Source organism: Filicampus tigris, chromosome 13, assembly GCF_054856515.1.
Source record: "Filicampus tigris isolate MCC_2025a chromosome 13, RoL_Ftig_1.0, whole genome shotgun sequence".
NCBI lineage: Eukaryota > Metazoa > Chordata > Actinopteri > Syngnathiformes > Syngnathidae > Filicampus > Filicampus tigris.
In genome coordinates, this window is record NC_141229.1 from 242,973 (window position 1) to 263,598 (window position 20,626).

The following is a 20,626-nucleotide window of genomic DNA, read 5'->3' on the forward strand; positions in this document are numbered from 1 at the left end:
TAAAAGGTAAATGTGAAAATTGTAGCCGCAGCGGGGAGAGGTAACTTATAATAAGATTCTTTGGTGTGGTGTGGTGTGTGTGTGTTTTTGATTCTATGGTGGGAGATCAGCGCCTTTGATTAATAATCCATCCATCCATCATCTATAGCGCTTCTCCTCACAAGGGTCGCGGGCGTGCCGGAGCTTATACCGGCAGTCTTCGGGCAGTAGGCGGGGGACACCCTGAACTGGTTGCCAGCCAATGGCAGGGCACACAGAGACAAACAAACAACCGCACTCACAGTCACACCTAGGGGCAATTTAGAGTGTCCAATTAACCTACCAAGCATGTTTTTGGAATGTGGGAGGAAACCGGAGTACCCGGAGAAAAGCCACGCTGGCACGGGAAGAACATGCAAACTCCACACTGGGAGGCCGGGGCCGGAATCGAACCCACGACCTCCGAACTGTGAGGCGGATGTGCTAACCAGTCGGCCACCGTGGCACGCCTTTGATGAATAAGATCAAATATAAATATTAGAACTGATATTTGGTCCAATAAATACTTGCAAACTGTACAAATATAGCCTCAAATGACTTTACATGGATTTTACATGAAGTTAATTTATATTGCCAATATGTGTTCTAAACATTAATTAGACCATTTCTTTTTTTTGATATACAGAAGTATAATTGGGCGGCACGGTGGTCGACTGGTTAGCACGTCGGCCTCACAGTTCAGAGGTCGAGGGTTCGATCCCGGCTCCGGCCTCCCTGTGTGGAGTTTGCATGTTCTCCCCGTGCCTGCGTGGCTTTTCTCCGGGCACTCCGGTTTCCTCCCACATTCCAAAAACATGCATGGTAAGTTGATTGGATACTCTAAATTGCCCCTACGTGTGATTGTGTGGCATTGAGTGTGTATGATTGTTTGTCACTGTGCGCCCTGCGATTGGCTGGCAACCAGTTCAGGGTGTCCCCCGCCTACTGCCCAAAGACAGCTGGGATAGGCTCCAGCACGCCCCGCGACCCTTGTGAGGAGAAGCGCTATCGATAATGGATGGATGGAAGTATAATTGATGATTTGTCTCACAACAAATAGTGTTAGATAGTTGAAGTATAATCGATGATTGGTCTCATGATGGATGTATGGATAGAAATGTGTAAATGTTTTTGCGTTTTTCCACTTCTGATCTGAGATCTGACCTCAATAGATCTCGAATTAAAAAACGAACTATATATTTCAGCTAAAAGAATCACAAGGCCAGACTGGGTTTTTTGCAAAGAAGTGCAGAGATGAGCCACCCAAGTTGAATGGATCGATTGTCATGATTTGCCGGTGTTGTGCACAGATGACACGTTCTTTTGTGTATTTTTATTTTTTGGGTCTTGTTGTATTGCGCCGGGGGTCATGTCTATGTCTCTTTAGGGTTCTGTGTCCACCTGTGCTCGTCTACGTTGTGTCTTCCAATCAACTCTCTCAGGCTGAAGCCAGAGGGCAGCCATCTTACGTTGCCACGGTTACTGACAAATTCTCCTATTTGTGTTATAAGTGCGCATTGCAGGCTAGGATCCCTGTATTGAGTAATGAGAGCGTCTCAAAGAACCAACTTAACTGTTGCATGGACCATTCAGAGTAGATTCCCTCTCTGGTGAATTGTGCCCTCAAGAGGTGAGGTTTACATTTGCAGCGAATTTTGTCACAATGGGCTTTGCTTTCATTTCATTGTTGACGCTTCTGACAACTTGATGCAAATTAATATTTAAGTAGCACTCGGGGATAAAGCCTAGTAGAGCAAATCCGATGAAAAGTGCATGTAGCACTTTTCCCAAACTTACCGGTACAACTGCATGCAGGCCAGACACGCGGAGACATTTTTGCGGTGGAGACGGACAATAACAAGCAAACGCCACGGAGAAATCAATGGATTCAAGCAGCGGTGACGCTACGCCGATCGAGACGAGGGCCAGTTAAGCCCATGGCATTTTATTTGGTAGTATAGAAATATATTTATGAATTATTTGATCTCATTTCCAACGTACGGTGCAATAAATGCTGCGGGCTGCCTCTGCTGCTGTTATTGCGGTGCTGCATGGTGATGTATTAAAAGTCTTCTTTCTGGAAGACGAGGAAGCGGCTCATCCTTCCATTCCCCGGTGAGCAAAATTCCCCCTTTGAAATCCAGGCCCATTTTACATAATTAAAGTATTTCCAGCGGGCAGGGGGGGGGGGGGCAAACATAATTACATGACAGGAAATGAGCGAGGGGCGCTAGTTTGGGTTTGCATCATTGAGATGCATGGGAGCAAATCAAACTTTCCTGCCAATGAGGAGGATTGAGGTCAAGCGCAAAACGGGCACCGCCGAGCTGTAGCCCCGCTTCAATATCAAAATAAATATATGTATTAAAAATAATAATCATGAAACAAATATTTTGGGGTTATAATGATTTCTTTTCACACATTTCTCCCCATTCTCCCGAGAGAAAATACGATCAATGTTTATCCGCGTTTTCTGAAGAATTTTGTTGGTTTGTAAAACAAAAAAACAACAACAACCCATAAAAATAATAATGAAATGGGCGCCTTGGGGTAAATGAAAGGGACATTCAAAGTGTGGCCCGCAGGCCGCTGCCAGTTGCCCATCTCTGCTCTGTCTACTTCCGGTGTGTCAATTAGCTGAAAAGTTGGAACATTACATTTGATTTGCCATCTACATTGGTCTATTTGCCCTGACATTTTTAGGCTGAAAGTGAAAATGGAGATTTTATAGCACAGTGTCACTGTAAATGATACCAGCCTAGAAGTTACAATAGGCTGCTCTTGTATCGTGGTCATTTGGTGCTTAGATATATGAGTGGGTTCTAGAGAGAAACAGGATATATGACATCTTACTCTATATTACTATTATTATTATAATTAAGGGAGAGAGAGACTGATTCACAAGAGAGAGAGAGAGGGGGAAGATAGAGATACAGAGAAGAGAGAGAGGGGGAGAAAGGGGAAGAGAGGGGGAGAGAGAGAGAGAGGGGGGGAGAGAGAGAGAGAGAGAGAGAGAGAGAGAGAGAGAGGGGGGAGAGGGAGAGGGAGAGGGAGAGGGAGAGAGAGAGAGAGAGAGAGAGAGAGAGAGAGAGAGAGAGAGAGAGAGAGAGAGAGAGAGAGAGAGAGAGAGAGAGAGAGAGAGAGAGAGAGAGAGAGTCGCCATTACTGCTGCGCAGAGGGAGCCCTGTTGACGTCTCGCACGTCCCCAGTGTGTCGTCTGTCGAGGCCAGTCGACGTCTCGTCGGCCGCAGCCACAGCAGCAACACAGCCGGTCGGCCGGCCGAGCGAGCGAGCGAGCGAGCGAGCGCCAGCCGCGACCCCGTCACTGCCCCGGGGTGGAGCGGCCGCGAGGACAACGCCGGACGTGGATTGAGTTCTCGTGGACGCATTTTTTGGCGGAGGTTTCCCTCTCCCCTTCTGTGCATTTCAAGGCGGTGACGCTGCCTACGAGGACGCTGGGGCGACCATGGTGTTCTTCCGACTAGGTGGGTACGGAACGACGGCAATGTCTCCGGGCTGGGATTCGTAAAGCTCCTAGCTCCCCAACGAGCCGTCCCAAAAGGGCGGAGAGAAGGGTTCGCGAGGAGCGGCTCGAAGGTGTCCGCGCGTCGTCGTTGTCGTTGGCGGCCGGCCGCGTCGGGCCACTCGAACTGCGGCTAAAGGAGCCCCGACTCGCTGGCTGCCCCTGCCTGGGCTCCAGCTAAGCTAACGAGGCTAGCAGCTAGCGCCTCGCTAACGTTAGCTGCTCGCCAACTGCCCGTGGTTTGTTTTCACCGCGCGCGCGTCGTAAATACGGACTTGGAGACACAAATGGTTCAGTTTTGAGTGTTGTGCTTTTGTTTATCCCTCCCCGCCGTGTGCTTTGAAAACCAATCGAAGTAGGACATGCAAGCTCGTCCGCGGGGCTTTGACGCATTAGCGGCTGCTCGAGTTCAGCAACTCCCCAAACTGGCCGCGTCGCACAGCGACCAGCCTTTCGAATCAAATCCTTTGGACCAAATGACGTGTGGCAGTCGGCAAACTTTTTGCCATTGTGCACATTGACGCCCTCACCCAGGGTTCACCGTCCGCTGTTGGCTTCGATGTCTTGTGGGCTCTTTGCAGCCTCTGACCTTCGTAAGGTGTCACTGGTCCTGTAAGTGCTGGGAAATGCTGCATTTCAGGAAAGTGGCAAGTTGCACTTTCTCCGACTTCTGACCAGCAAAAGTGCGCAGCAACGCCGCTTTGAATCGGGACGCCCAAGTCTCAAAGTCAGAGTGACCAAAAGGACCCCGACTTCACTGACCGGCTTCAGTCTGGCGGCACTCGACAATGGCGACAGATCCGTGAATGGCAAAGCGTAATTGACAGGATTATAAACACATCTTCAGCGTGTTTGTTTATTGTTAGATACATTTAACTGACGTAACACGGCGTGATTTGTGCTGACTGCATATGCTGCCATTTTCCTGCACGCAGTTATTTGAAGAAATGTATGAAAGATAAGCTATCCCTCGAGTTAGTGTATGTAAATTAAGGAATTTTTCGAGGGAAGGTTTGCTGGAGGTCAGAACACGTTTTGATGAACCAGAACAAAAAACAATTGATCAGTGTCAGCCATCTTTGTTGTTTACATTCGCCTGGAATGGTCGCAAATGGAACAATCCCATTGGGATCAATCTGACTAGCCACCTTCCTCGAATGCAGCTAAAGGCCCGCTGCGCATTTCAAACATTACTGTGTTTTTGTCAGACTCTACACATCAAAATTTAAAAAAAAAAACTGTATCGCCGATGTGCTGCAATGATCTCATGCGTTCAGATTGTCTTCCACCACCTCATTTGAGCCGCTTTCACCTCACAAATAAATCGAATGTCCCAAAATGCCAGAAAAAGTTGGGTTGATCCTTAATGGATTGTGACTCAAACATGTCTGAAGGCTTTTAATGAAGACAATTGAAGTCCTTGAAATTGTCAAACGAGTGCTTTAAACAGGGATGGGAAACTGGCGGCCCGAGGACCGCATGTGACCTGCGCTCTCACTCTGAGTGATTCCGTTTCCAAATATGTATTTAAAAAGTGATAAATGAAATAAAAGTGGCAAGACCACCTTCGTGATGAGTCAGAAGCAGCGTCCCGCTTCAACTCTTCTTTCCTCGTCGGACGGCTGCCCGATGAGCTTGCTTGCGTTTTTATGCTCAGCTAGCGGCTTTGACTTGACAAGGTTTTCTGTCCCTGGCGACGGATTTGGGGGTTTAACGGCGTTTAGTAGTTTCCAGGAGCAGCCTGCCAACTAAGTGAGACCTTAATCCATGCAACCAATACGCTGATCGGGAAGCTAATGCACGCGTGTGCGCGCACATGTGTTTCTGAAAAGGTCCTGGAAGCCTTGTCCCCAGGTCAGTCCTTACTCCAGATTTTTCAATGACGGACTCAAGAAGGGGCAGCAAGGTGGCTGTCGCTCACTTCTCGGTGAGCCCAAGAGAAAAGCGGGTCGTATTTCTGGACAAGAGCCCACGTTTCTGCGCACTACGTCTTTACGAGCAAACTTCCTCCAGGCCGGCGGGAACAGCCGCTCGCAAGGGGCCTCCCTTGCCAAAGATGGGAAGCAGATGTTTGGATTCGGCCGAGCGACTGGCGCGCTCCAGGAATGTCACGCCGTAATACTCGGCCAGAAACAATACCCTTCGCCATTTTCGCATAGTTGGCATTTTTGCCGGCTTGTTCCGAGGAGCCGCTCCGCGGGGAAATTAATTAGCGACGTGCTAGTACACGCAGGCGGCCGACTCGCGCCAAAGTCAACAACACGCCCGCGGAAGGAACGAAACAAATACCCGTCGTCTTCATTGACGCTGCGCAAGCAGCGTAGTAGGTGAGGCAAAAGCCGTGGGAATAAAGAAGAGCCGCCGCGGCGGCACGTTTTGTTTTGCATACCTGCCGGACCCGATGGACTGTTTGCCCGCTGGCGTCATCCAGCGTCCGCACTGCAGGTCACGTGACAAATGCAAGGCACCTTAGCTGCACCTTGTTTAGCATTTTCAGTTTGGTTTTCACACGCGCACACATTTCAATTTTGGGTTCTACACATTTTTCACTTGTTTTTTTCAAAAAAATGATTTGGCATGTGGTAATTGATAGTGCGGTCAAAATGTGTTGGTTGGTTGTTTGTTTTTGCATTGCACATTTGCTGACAACACATTTAGCCTGCTTATTTTGCTGCATGAAAAAATCATTCATGTCATTCATTTGATAATAAAAACGCCATTTCTTTAGGTACATTTCACATCTTGTAATAGTATCCGTCTCAATCTTCAACGCCCGTATCGCAGGTTTTTCCAATATTGTGGAGTCGTAGTTCTTAGCAACACTCTTGTATGTGCGGTGTCAACTTTAGAAGACAGATTGCTTTGGCTTTCCGGGAACCTGTAGGGCATATCGGCCAGCTTCTCTTTCAAGAGCTTCGGTGGAAACGGGGCCGAGTGTTCACGTTGGTGGTGAAACCGCCTTTTTGCACGCAGATGTACTTTGTTGGCGCACGCAGTGTGATTGGCACGCTGGTGGGTGTAAAACACTGGAATGGACCTGAGCGTCAATCAGGCGCCTCCTGCAGTGTCGCGGATGCCGCGGGGCCCGCTGGACCTCGCCACATGCAAATAATCTCATTTTGTGTCGCGTGACGATTTGTTGCTGGAACGCATAATGTGCTTTTATGTTGTGGCAAACATGGGGACAGATCCGCGCTCCGATTTCTCTGTTTGAGTCTCACAGCCGAGCAAATCATTTCTAGGTCAGCGGCTGTCAAAGGGCCGCATTTGCCTGCCGTTTTTATCTGCCTCGCCGCAAATGGCTCCAAACCGCTTCTTTTTTGACGCACGGCGCGGGGAGTGACTTTGACAAGCGCGAGTCACTCGCTTTGCCTTATATAAGTCTTGCCCCCCCCCCCGACAAGGCCATTTGCTCAAGCATTTGAATGGAATTTGTGATATGAAGAAATAAATATTTGAGAAAAGGGTTCTTTTTTTCGTGGCAGCGCACTTGTGTTTTGAGGATTACAGAAGTCACACTTGATTTGATTTGATCTTTATTCAGCTCGAACAGTTGAAACAAAAACGGCGAGAGCGTGTTGGTTGGAGAAGGGCCCGGAAGGAAGCCAAAACCTAGCTCGTCCTTTCTTCCTCCTCACGGTCCAAATCGGAACCAACTGACGAAGTTGGTCGCACCATTGCTCCCAGTGCAAAAGTTAGCGTCGAGCCTGGCTTGGAGGCAAGCGGCTAATCGTTTGCGCGTAAAGCACGTGAGCGTTTATCTCCCTGTAATTGTGCGTGCTTTGTCTTGCAGGCAGGTGATGAGAGGAGAAGCCGCCCGCCATCCCCCAGCAGACACGACAGGAGCGTGGGACCGGTCGCTTGTTGAAAGCCGAAGATGAAGGCGTCGGCGTGCCACTGACGGGAATGATAGCCTGAGCTTTTTCCTGGCAGCCAGTGAGTCAGCGATGAGTGGTTGGATATAATATAATGGCCAAGAACAAGGATGCGCGCCCCCCAACATTCGCCGTCAGCGTGGTTGGCCTCTCCGGGACGGAGAAAGACAAGGGAAACTGCGGCGTGGGCAAGTCGTGCCTTTGCAACAGATACGTGCGACCAGACGCCGACAACTACTACTCCGAGCACACGTCGGTGCTGAGCACAATCGACTTTGGGGGGCGCGTGGTGAACAATGACCACTTTCTGTACTGGGGCGACGTCCCCCACCGAGGGGACGAGGGACCGGACTGCAAAATCCAAGTCATCGAGCAGACGGAGTTCATCGATGACCAGACGTTTCAGGCGCACCGAAGCACCAACATGCAGCAGTACAGCAAGCGGGCGGCGACCACCAAGCTCCAGTCCGCCGAGAAGCTCATGTACATCTGCACGGACCAGCTGGGCCTGGAGCAGGACTTTGACCAGAAGCAGATGCCGGACGGGAAGCTGAACATCGACGGCTTTGTGCTGTGCGTCGACGTCAGCAAGGGCTGCAACCGCAGGTTTGATGACCAACTGAAGTTTGTCAACGGCCTCTACTCCCAAATTGCCAAGTCAAAGAAAGCCATTGTGGTCGCGGCCACCAAGTGCGACGAGTTTGTTGAGCAGCACCTGAGGGACCTTCAAACCTTTGCGGCCAGCAAGAAGAATTTGGTCCTGGTCGAGACGTCTGCCCGCGCCAACGTCAACGTGGAGCTCTGCTTCAACACTCTCCTCCAGCAGCTTGACAAAACCAGGGGCAAGCCAAAAACGGTGCCGTACTTGGAGGCCTACAAAGTCCAAAGGCAGCTGGTTGCCTCGGTAACAGACCGATTTGAGAGGCTCACCGTGCAGATGGTGAGAGATTACCATACCACCTGGAAAGGGGTGGTCAGCAACATGAAGGGCAACCCCGACTATGAGGAGTTCATCACCTTGGAGGGCTCCAGGAAGGGCAGGACCATGTTCACCAAGCACATTGCACAACTGAAACAGGAGCACATCAAGAGGCGGCGAGAGGAGTACCTGACCACTCTGCCCAAGACCCTCAACAACCTCCTAAGTCGCTTGGACGAGGTGGAGCACCTGACGTGGGGCGAAGCGCAAAGCCTCATCCGCAACCGGCCTGATTTCCAGTGCTGGTTCGTGGTTCTGGAGCGGACGCCCTGGGACGAGTCGGACCACGTCGACAATAGTGACCGACGGATACCCTTCGACCTGCTGAGCACCCCCGACGGCGAGAGGATCTACCACAGCCACGTCCAGCACCTGCTGTCGGAGAAGAGGCGAGTGGACACGAAGGAGAGGTTCAAGAAAACGCTGGACAGGGTTCACTTTATCAGCGCCGGGCAGCCTTGGGAGGAGGTCATGTGCTTCGTTATGGAGGATGAGGCCTACAAGTTCATCACAGAATCAGATAGGAGGGATGTTTACTGTAGACACCAGCAGGAAATAGTTGAGCGGGCCAAAGAGGACTTTCAGGAAATGCTTTTTGAGCACGCCGAGCTCTTCTACGACTTGGATTTAAACGCCACGCCGAGCTGCGACAAGATGAGCGAAATCCACAGCGTGCTCAGCGAGGAGCCCAGATACCGCGCGCTGCAAAAACTGGCCCCGGACAGAGAGTCGCTCCTCCTCAAGCACATCGGCTTCGTTTACCATCCCACCAAGGAGACGTGCCTGAGCGGGCACAGCTGCGTGGACCTGAAAGTGGAGCAGGTTCTCGCCAACAGGCTGGTTCAGCAGGACCATGGCCACTCAAACCTCTACTACGACAGCGCCAACGTAGTAGACAAGGTCAACCTCTGCCTCCTGGGAAGGGAGGGCCTCTCGCAAGAACTGGCCAACGAGATTCGAGCTCAGTCCACAGATGACGAGTACGCCCTCGATGGCAGAATTTACGAGCTGGAGCTTCTCCCCGTGGACGTCAACTCCACGCTGCTCTTCAGCCACACCTGGGTGTCCACGTTCAAGCCGCACGGCTGCTTTTGCGTCTTCAATTCCATCGAGTCCCTCAACTGCATCGGGGACTGCGTGGGCAGAATCCGAGCTGAGATGGCCCAGGGCAGGAGAGAGAAATTTGCCCCTCCTCTCCCCTTCATCCTCATCCTGGCCAACCAGAGGGACAGCGTGTGTAAGAACGTACCCATCCTGCGGCACCAGGGCCAGCAGCTGGCCAACAAGCTCCAGTGCACCTTTGTGGACATTCCCTCGGGCGCCTTCCCGCGCAAGTTCACAGAGTTGCAGATCAAGCAGGGCCTGCGGGCGGTCCTGGACGGGCTCAAGCAGAACAACTTTGATGTCCTGGCGCCGCTGCCCTCCATCAAGGACATGTCCGAGGCCGACCTCCGGATCGTCATGTGCGCCGTGTGCTGGGACCCCTTCAGCGTTGACCTCATTCTCTCCCCTTTCCTGGAGTCGCACTGCTGCAGCGCCGGGCAGCCCGGCCAGGCCAACGCGCTGCTGCTGGAGAAGATCATCGGAGACAGCAGGAGGAGGATTCAAGTCACCGTCCTCTCCTACCACTCGGCCATCGGCGTCCGCAAAGACGAGCTGGTGCACGGCTACATCCTGGTCTACTCGGCCAAGCGCAAGGCGTCCATGGCGACGCTGCGTGCCTTCTTGGCAGAGGTCCAGGATGTGATCCCGGTCCAGATGGTCGCCATCACAGACAGCCAGGCGGACTTCTTTGAAAACGACGCCATCAAGGAACTGATGACCGAGGGCGAGCACATCGCCACGGAGATCGCCGCCAAGTTTACTGCGCTGTACTCTCTGTCACAGTACCACCGGCAGACGGAGGTTTTCACGCCCTTCTTCAACGAAGTGCTGGAGAAGAAACCAAACATCGAGAGCTCCTTCTTGTTTGACAGCTCGTCTAGGGAGTGCACCGCCGGGGCCGGCGAAGAGGTCTTCCACACCTCGCCGCGCGGACACTCTCCGGCCTACAACGCGTACTATCCGGAGTACGACGACGACAACGAAGCCCCCCCGCCGTACAGCCCCATAGGTGACGACGTTCAGCTTCTTCCCACACCCAGCGAACGCGCCAAGTACCGCATCGACCTGGAGGGCAACGAGTACCCGGTCCACAGCACGCCCGTGAGCGACCACGAGCGCAACCACAAGGTGCCGCCGCCCGTTCGGCCCAAGCCGGCTCTTTCCAAGCCCGGTGTGAAAAAGTTGGACCCCAACTTGCTGAAAACCATTGAAGCCGGAATGCGAAGCAACCGCCGGATGCTACGCGGACCCGCCACGCACCCAAACGACGCCGAGGCTTCGGACAACTATGCGGACCCCGCCGACACCCTGCTGAGGACCAGGGGTTTCCAGCCCGACGACATTTACGCTGAGCCGGATGACACGCACGGCCGCCTGGTGAAGGTCCGCAACTCCTTGGGCCTCCACGGCGGCGCCGAGGACGAGAACGGATACGACCGCAAGTCCCAGCTCGGGCGAAGGCCCTCCAAGTACAAACACCGCTCCAAGATCCTCTTCAGCAAGACCAAGGCCTACCAAAGACGCTTCCACTCGGACAGCGACGGCGAGGAGACGGGGCCCGCCACGCAGAAGAAGAAGAAGGGACGGGCCCATCGGGGCAGCGAGGAGGACCCCCTGCTGTCCCCCGCCGACCCGTGGAAGGGCGGCATCGACAACCCCGCCGTCACCTCCGACCCTGAGCAGGAAGACAAGAAGATGAAGAAGAAGAAGACGCCCAAGACGCCAAAGGAACCCAAAAAGGTGAGTCCAGTCATCGCTGTCAGTCTTTTCTTTTGCATGCTTTGATGCGGTCCAGGCCGAGACTGGTAAAAACTCAAAACACAACATTTTGCGTTCTTCTCTCGAGGTAAGGTGAGTCCATTCCGCGTAAGTGTGAAGAGCGTGTCTCGGAGGTGGCCCCCGTTATCGCTCCACTTTGGTTGATCGGACCGATGAACGTGACATCTTCAAATCCTTTTTTCCTTTCTTTTCTGGGGGCTTTTTCCCCTCCTTTTTGCTGAAACCAAATATGAAAATGCTGACAGCAGTAGTCATCCCTCCTTCTTCATGTATTTCGCCCCCCCCCCCCCCCCCCCCACCACCAAAATTCAAAAAGCCCAGCGACGCGCTCTGCCCGAAGCCACCAATTTGGTATTAGATTTCAATTGCAGCCTCTTCCCACTGAGGCGCTGTCGTCTCGTCATTGGGAAAAAGAAAGAAACAAACAACCAAAAACCAACCAAACAATGGCAAGATTTGATGACGAGCTGCGCTCTTGCCCGCTTGCAGGTGCCGACGTCACGATTGGTGAGCAAGATAACGGCCACTAGATGAGCCGTGACCAACCGTTTCAGAGCGTGCAAATCGCTGGCCAAACTCTGCCCAGGGCGCCGCACGGCCGTCATGAATGAGCGCCATTGTGGGAAACCTTTCGACCCGCTCTGCTCGCATGCAACGCCGGCGGTTTAGCGCCGCGGTCGGCGGGGGGGGGGGGGGGGGGGGCGCGTTCCGCCACTTTGTTGCGTCTGGGAGGATCGAAAAGGAGCCTTCTGTTTGAAAATACAGTGGGACTCGGATTTGACCAACAGACTCCACCTTTAACGTACAAAACGCGCAGAAATGATTGTGTCCGGCCGGAACTCAGAACGCCCGCCACATTTCCACAACTGCTGACGCAACAGACGGAGCTCGGTACTACGGTTCTGCCAGCGGCGCGCTGCCAAAGGCTCGGGGCCGCTCCGGTTCTCCAAGTCGCTGTTTACTTGCACGTAGGGCTGACTGAAAAGTAGATGCATATATCCATGTATATGTTGAATTATTTTTTATTTTTTTAACTACTGTAAATAAGGAACCGGAGAAAATCAGGCTGAATTGAGGTTCTTTTATTTGAACATATCGTCATTGTCCTGTGAAAAACACTTGTCCAGTTTTTATTTTTTTTACTTTCAATGGGGTTTCTGCGATACAGACACCCCATTAACGTGGAAATAAAAAAACAAAATTGGACACGCATGTTTTTCCCAGTACAGAGACTAATACTTCATATTTAAACTTAAAGAATGCCACTATGAAAAAGTCAACGTGGCCAATACAAAGCTCAAATGAACTCCTTTTTAAACATGCGCTTCGTAGGGCCGGTGTTGTGAAATTCCTTCCTACCCGTCGAGATGTCCTTCCGGCGCCCAGAGCGCTTGCGCATGATGCCGACAAGTGTTTTCGTGCGGATTTTGAACCTTTTTGTCCTACCTGTTGCACGTTCGGTTAATAGAGGTGAGTTAACTTACTAGTTTTGTTTTTATTGAGTCTTATTTGATTTATCATCGCCTCAACAATATATTTGGTGTGTGCGTGTTTTCCGTCCTAGCTTTTAAGAATTGTGTGTTTTCCTGTAGTAGCTTTTGCGCATAGTGTTGATCTGTTGTGTGTGTGTGTATACCACGTCAGGACGACCTACCTGCTTGCGCCTCCGTCTTAAGTATTTTCTTTGGGGATTTTTTAAAGTTGTAACTACCAGTCTGCATCCAAACAAAACGAGCTGAAAGCGCACTGTAGTATTTTGGCTGTCAAGTCAACCTACGGTAGGAAGTTTTGACGGGGTAGGACAGTTTGGCAGAACACTGGGCGATATGGCTGAAAAATGTTTCACAATGTGAGAATTTCATTTCAGTCAATATGATCGGGATTTTTTCTTAACCTACTTAGAATAAAACAAAACCAACAAGAAACAATTAACTGTGTTTGTGTACATTGTAATGTGCAGTTTCTCCTCCCCGAGTGCATTGTAAATGCTGGTTTGCGTGAGGTGCATTGTCGATACGCATACATTAGCCTTCATTCGGTGTTCATCCAGCGGAAGCGTAGCGAACCAATAGTCTCTCGCAGTGCAGGCATTAGCGTTGACCAACCGCCTTGGGACTACTACAGCCTTAGCGCACACATTATTGCCAGCGTCCATTCATATTTGACTTGCCTGATTGGGACATAGCCAACACTGGCGCGAGCATGTCAAAGACGGCAAACTCCTTTACATGTACGCCACGTCTCCATCCGGAGGTGTTTGATTGGGCACGATGGCATCCTATTGTGCTGACTCCGCCCGTCATTTATTTCAAGCAAGTTACAGCGCGCTCTCGTTGCGCACGTGTGTGCTGCACGCATGCATCGTTGGTTCAACTGCTGGCTTAATGGATTAATTGATTGATTGATTGATTGATTGAATAATGGCTCCGAACAATGTTGGGGTTCCTGCAATCAAAAGGATCTTTTGGACAAGCCTTGCGTCACGTCACGTTGTAGGGTTTCAGTTTGACAGGGTTGGCTAAAAGGTGTTGACTCCTCAACAGTTGGCCCTGTGATGGCTCCGCCCCCAACGAGACGCTGTGGAAAAGGAACGTCTCTGTCGTCCTCCGCACTTGCCGCCGGCTCGACGTGTGATCTGCTCCCAGTTTGCCTTCCTCCTCCTCCTCCTCCTCTTCCTCTCCGCTGACGCCGTCATCCTCCTCAAATGTTTGGAGCATTCCTCCGTGTCCTCAATCTTTTCTCGCTTTCCTTTGATGGACTTTTTCTCGTGCAACTTTTCCTCCCCCTTGCCGCTCCCGTCTCCAGTCTTTGCCTTTTTATCATCACGCCTTGTCTTTTTTGTTTTTCTTTTGTCCCACATTCCAAGTCAGCTTAACGTCGTTCATATCGCTTCCGCACCTTCATCCTTTGTTCTTTTGAATGAAACTTCACCCACATCATTGTCATTGTCACCATCGTAGTCCAGGGGTGTGCAGGCTTTTGTGCATTCGATTTTTCAAAGGGACAGGTCAACATCCACATCGCATTCAGCGCCAGACGTTTGAAAAAAATTGAAAAACATAAAGATCAATAAGATCCCGGGATTGAATGGGCAGACTCTGAAAAGACATATACATAAGTCTTACGGATGGAATGAGTTAAAAAATGAAATACAATTTAGGGGTGTCCCGATATAACTTTTGATACGATACCAATATCGCAGCCTCGATGACTGTCCGATACCGATGTCGATCGATACGATATCAGCAGGAATGACACTTTTTTAGTCTGAAATGAAAAAATGGTACATTCAAATCAATATTAGGGGAACATTCTGAACGTGTGTTGCAACTGGGTCTCCGTTAAAAAAAAATCAAATAAAATGAAGAAACAACCTCATGGGCTCTTGACTAAAAACAAAGCCAACGGTGACCCGAGAACAATTGTGTCATATTGTGTCCATTCGTTGAGCTCCAAAGTTTTGGTCCATGAATGTTTTTGGTGTGCTCATGCGAGCTTTTCTCCTTCTTGTTGTTGCTGTTCAGGCCAAATCGTCCAAGGCGCCCAAGCCGCTGTACCCGCCCACGCGCCGAACGTGGGAGAGCAACTACTTTGGCGTGCCGCTGCACAACCTGGTCAGCCCCGAGCGGCCCATCCCGCTCTTCATCGAGAAGTGCGTCGACTACATCGAGCGCACGGGTGAGACCGCCTTCCTCTCTTCGCGCCTTTGCAAGGGTTGGCGCCTCTGCTGGCCTTTCAGCTGCTTTTTTAAATTTTTTTATTTTTTCAATTTTCCTGTTCCTGCCACCTTGAGTTGACTCACTCACGCAGTCTGCGTCGTTTGGTGGCGGCGGCGTTTGTCTTTGCCTCGCACAAAAGACGGCGGCTTCATGAGAAGAATTGACCGGTCCCTTTTGCCTTCTTTGCAATGAGGATTCTGCCGTTTTATCCGCCATGAAAACACTTTGTTAGGCCTGCGGCACCAAGTTGACGCACTTCCAAGTACTTGCGCTGGAAGTCGGTTTGTGTGTGCACTATAGCGAACGCTTGCTCACTGACACACAGCCTTAGCCACGCACATCCACTTTGCTGTTGACGTGCTGTCCAAATGTCCAAAATCTATTCCGATGGAAAAAAAAAACCCATCAGGAAGGGGCAGAGCAAAACGACATGAGGACGAGTCGTCTCTTTTCAAGTGCTGTTTTTTGAGTGTGTCATTTGCGAGCGAGTCTTTCCCGAGCTGGCGTTGTTGGCGCAAAGCGGCCGCAACACGTCCGCTTGCCACACAGGAGGAAAACAAAATTGCACCCGGCTGTCAGACTTTATTTCTTGGCATTGTTTTGTTTGGGACTTTCCTGGGCGCCGGGAAGCCGAGCTTTGCTCCGGTGCGTCGGCGCTCATGAGGAGCCAGTCAATGAGAGCCAGTCAATCCATTTATTAGACGGCACGTTTGCCACACACAAGCCGGCTGACGTGAGTGAGTCCGTGGCAGATGCATTTCCTACAAACGTGTGTTTGCTTCATGATGAATGGTGTGTGTGTGTGTGTTTGTGTTTTGACAGGTTTGACCACGGAAGGCTTGTACCGCGTCAGTGGCAATAAGACAGACCAGGACAACATCCAGAAGCAGTTTGACCAAGGTGCCGCCCGCACGCACACGCCAGTGTTGTTCATGCGTGTGCCCCATTTGGACTTGCGCGCGTGTTCGTGTTGTCTTCCTTTTCTCGTTTTCCTTTGGGCGTGTCATCCTTTCCCACGAAAGTCTGATCTTGCGCGTTATCCTCGCCGACAGCAACCGGCCAACTCCAGTCTCGGCATCAGCCGACCTTGGCGTCGGTCTCCTCTCGCTGTCTTTCCCCACAGCTTCATCCTCGTCACCCTTCTACCCATGTAGCCTCTCTCTCTCTGCTCCGGACGTGTCCAAACCATCCAACTGGGCTCCCCCGGACTTTGTCCCCAAAACATGGAACCTTGGCCGTCACCTCCCATGAGCTCCTTTGGAATCCTCGACCTCGAGGTGGCTCCCAAAGAAAAGCTGCGGCACTTTTCCCCATCTTGCTTTGCGCCACCTCCACATCTGCTTCCCGCGCTTGTTCAGCCTCTCCGATCCGCACGTCGGGTTACCGCCGTCTTCGACGCCGTCTTCGACGCCGTCTTCGACGCCGTCTTCGACGCCGGCAACATCGCCGCGGATCGCATTGCCCTCTGCAAACGTCCAGCTCCATTGGAATTTCAGTTTAAGAAGCTCGGCAGTCGGCCTATCCGTCACCATTGCAAACGGGAAGGGGCTTAGAGGGGACCCCTGATACGTCTTGCACTATTTGAACATACTTGTTGCCGGCCACTCCAGACCTCCACTCCGGGGAGCCCCAAATCGCCTTTGTCCAGAAGGACGAAGACACAGCGCAGCTCCTTCGCTGTACTTGGACGTCGTCAACAAACACCCTCGTGCCCCGGCAGTACTCTTCCGAGGCATGAAAGGTGTTGCTGTTGCTCCCAAATGCTCCCTTGTGTCCTGAGTCTGGCCGCCAGTAGCGCTTGCCGTAACTTTTCTTGTGCGGTGCGGCTCATCGACGCAGTTCCTTGAAGGTTCCCGTAGCTCAAGTGTGCAACCGTGCATGCGCTTGTGAGTGGGGCGAGCGAGATTGAGCTCGACGGCGACAATGAGCCGAGGGCCGCGTACGCCCTCCCCTCCCCCGCCCCCTTCCCACTGATGCGGTGCGTTTGCGTGCGCAGATCCGAGCGTGGACCTGCTGGCGCTGGACGTGGCCATCAACGCGGCGGCCGGCGCTCTCAAGGCCTTCTTTGCCGACCTGCCCGACCCGCTCATCCCATACGCGCTGCATCCCGAACTCGTCCAGGCCGCAAGTAAGAGCGCACGCCTGACCGCAACGCGTCCGCTTGCCGCACGCGCATTTGAGCCGGGTTTACGTGGAGCCAAGTATTCCGATTGGAAAGGATCCGAATGAGCAGTCGGAATGAAAATGCTCCATATTGGGGAATAAAACGGCCCAATCGGAATGGCATTTCATTCGCATTCACCGGGGTGCCGTCTTGCTGTTGCCACTCGGAACGAGCGTCATGTAAGCACTTTAGTGGGAATGGCCAGGCTGCGTCCGTTCTGCGCATGCTCCGTCTTGACCTCGATGCGTAGCGACGTCGTCGTCGTCGTCGTATGCGCACATTAAAATGGCGGCGTCTTACCGGAGCTCGTCTGCGACGTCAGAACAAGTACTGCTGACTTGTTTTGATCAAGATGCCGCTTTCATAAAGGGGTGAAAACAAGGGAATGGCCAATACTGCGCTCGACAGATGACCGGACTCCGTCTTGTGAGATCACCTGATGTCGACATGGATCTCGCCGTGTCGCGCGGCTGATCTGGCGAACAAGTAAACGGCCGATCGGAGTAGATCACGTCACATGTAAACAGGCGACCAGAGAGCGTCGCTGGGAATGATTTCAATCCGAATGACCAAAACGTCTCCATGTAAAGCCGGCTATTACCTTGTGTCGAGTCACGAAAAATATTCGTACGGTCCACACATGGGCCAAACGATTAATTGCGTTTGCAACACCATGGCGAGTTGAGAAAGAACACAAAGAGCAAAATCGGGTCGGAAGCTCCTCCCTCTCTACAAAAGTCTTTGCTGGGCAACGTCACCTTTCACATCCATATCCATATCCCTCGTGCGGTACAGTCAACACTCTGATTTAGTTGATGTGTGATATACTATGACTGACTAATTGTAAAAAGCAGAAGGAAAACATTTGTCAAAATAGAAATAGAACATTTGAGTTTTCGGCAACATTAACAATTGATCATATACGGTACCGTCATATTTTGTTCAATGATTGTGCAATTAGTGAGATGGTTTGTAAATGACAACCGTGCCAATACAGTAACTGCACATTTTTTTAAACGTTAGGAAAAAATGGGAAATTGATTTATGCTAAACAAAGTGAAAAATACTAGTCACTAGCAGACACTGTGCATTGAACCATATCGGCGTTTTTTTAATTTTGTGGAATCGAAGCCAAATGCGGCGATTGCTTGCCTTTGCCTTTTGAGTCTTTGACCTTGTGGCGTTTGCGCGTGTGGCCACAGAGCTGGCCGACTACGCCGAGCGTCTGCACGTCCTCAAGGAAATCGTCAACAAGTTTCCCTCCGTCAACTATCACGTCTTCAAGTACATCATCACGCACCTCAACAGGTAAGACGTCCGTCCGCATGTCGCGTCTCCAGGCGGCTCACGGCCGGCCGGCCGGCCGGCGCCTTTGTTGCAGGGTGAGCCAGCACAGCAAGAGCACGCTGATGACGGCCGACAACTTGTCCATCTGCTTCTGGCCCACGCTCATGCGGCCCGACTTTGAGAACAAAGACACGCTGTCCAGCACCAAGCTCAACCAGGCCGTGGTGGAGGCCTTCATCGTGCAGAGCGACTTCTTCTTCCACGGCGGCGACGTGGTCCGCGACGAGGCCGGCGCCGGGGGGGGGGCCCCGCCGCACCCCTGCCGCGACATGGTGGAGGCCCTGCTGCCCCTGCAGCTGCCGCCCCCCCTGCAGCCGCAGCAGATCCAGCGCACGCTGCCCCCCGAGCCCCTCGTTTGACGCGCGGCCCGCGTCCGCTCCATCCGAAAGACGCCGCAAAAAAAGAGGAAAAGTTGGACACCTTTCCTTTTGGCTGCGCGTTGGAAAACAAGCCGCAGGACTGACAGCCCCCGAAAAAGGCTTCAAACTGCCCGTAGGTGGCGACAAGGCCCTACTTTGGCAGACATCAGGCTCCTCAACTCACTCCATCGTAGTTCCCAAAACAGCGCTCGGTTTGTTTTGCAACAAAAAGCGGGAGTTTAGGTAAAGAAAATAATAATAATAATAAAATAAGAGGTGAATTTGCACTCAGGCAAGCTGTTAAATCAAACCTCAACATTCAAATGCAGTAGCATAGCAGGCACTAGTGTTCAAAAAGGAGGCCGAGCTTGCATTCATGAAAAGCACATTTTGTCATTTTGGATATTGGCAAAAGCAAAAGGTTCTTTAAAAGGTGTTGCACATAAAAGTCAAAGCGCCCAAAGTACCGAAGTGAAACAAACGGCTGTTAAGAATGTGACGCCACTGTGGCGTGGGCAAATGGAAAATGTGCTTGGGCAAGAAGCGCACCTGCACAAATCACAAATTCAAATGAAAACATTTCCATCTCACATACAAGTCAGCTTCTTATATATTCATAAAATTGTTTTGGGGGCAATCAATCCGATAAAAGAACGTGTTCATTTCCATCCCTGCATTCAAATTGACAGTGCAGAAAATGCACAAACCTAAATTGATGACAGCTGGCACAAATGTTAGCAAAGAGAAGCAGATGTTTGTCAATTTCCCTATTTTGGAAAAACAAAAGCCAAACAGACAAAGATGAACCTTTCTGCTTTCACGCATGGCTCCAAAATTGACAAGATTTACCATCAGCATTTTGACATCTTGGAAACGATGACTCCATTATGAAAAGAGATGCTGAGTAATATGATCAATTAGTTGCTGCCAATTCAAAGTCAATCCTGTGGCCTGCTTTTCAGTCCCTTATTGTTTTTTTGGTTTTTTTTTGCTCTGAGCCAAACATTGAAACATGACAAATTGATTTTTGGGGATTGGATTTTGGTTTTAAACGGAGGAAATAAGGAGTCCATTTTTAATGTCGACAAGGAACAATTTGTACTTTGACGAAAGCAATGAAAAGACGCAAAGTGTGTGTGTGTGGGGGGGGGGGGGCAGTGCGCGTTGATGCTCATTCGAGTCAATGGTCAACTAATGTGACTTTTCATACGTGACGTGACGCCCGCCCCCTCTGAAGGTTGGAAAACACAAGGACTGCCTGTCTTCCTCAAGGTCAGCACATTTCTGCCCAGGAGCCGCCTCATCTTCCTCATCCTCACTTGTAGAGAAGACGACGAGCACGCGGTTTTCTTTTCTTTTTCTCGTCTCTCTGTGTGCTCGCATTTCGAGCGTGTGCGTGTTGTGCGCGCGTGCGTGTATGCGGATTTAGGAGGGAAAACGTGACATCCAACGCGTGCAACTTTTGTGGACAAAGGGACAAACTGACATACCACTACCGGACACGATGTCTGCATGTTTCCGAGTGAGCGAAAACAACCACCCACACAAAAAAAATACGCGCGCGCGCGCTCACTCATATTACCGTCAGGAATCCAGTTAAAGAGGAATTTCTTGTTTCTGACAGTGACTGAGTTTTTGTTTGTTTGCTTAACTGTGCTATAGTTTTTGTAGCTTTCCTAACTAGATGAAATGCGTTTGTAAAAGGAAGACTAACTTTACCCGAATTGATCAGCGCACAAACGCTACTGATGGACTCGAC

The 20,626-nt window shown here is 51.2% G+C and overlaps 1 protein-coding gene across 1 annotated transcript; it reads left to right on the forward strand.

The window, feature by feature from the left end:
- Nucleotides 1-3,137: 3,137 nt before the first annotated feature.
- Nucleotides 3,138-20,494, forward strand: arhgap5 (Rho GTPase activating protein 5). Its single transcript, XM_086049341.1, has 7 exons — nt 3,138-3,503; nt 7,335-11,239; nt 14,803-14,956; nt 15,820-15,897; nt 16,994-17,125; nt 18,364-18,469; nt 18,543-20,494. Exons 2-7 carry the CDS (start codon nt 7,511-7,513, stop codon nt 18,865-18,867), a joined length of 4,524 nt encoding a protein of 1,507 aa, XP_085905467.1. The 5' UTR covers nt 3,138-3,503; nt 7,335-7,510; the 3' UTR covers nt 18,868-20,494.
- Nucleotides 20,495-20,626: the final 132 nt, after the last annotated feature.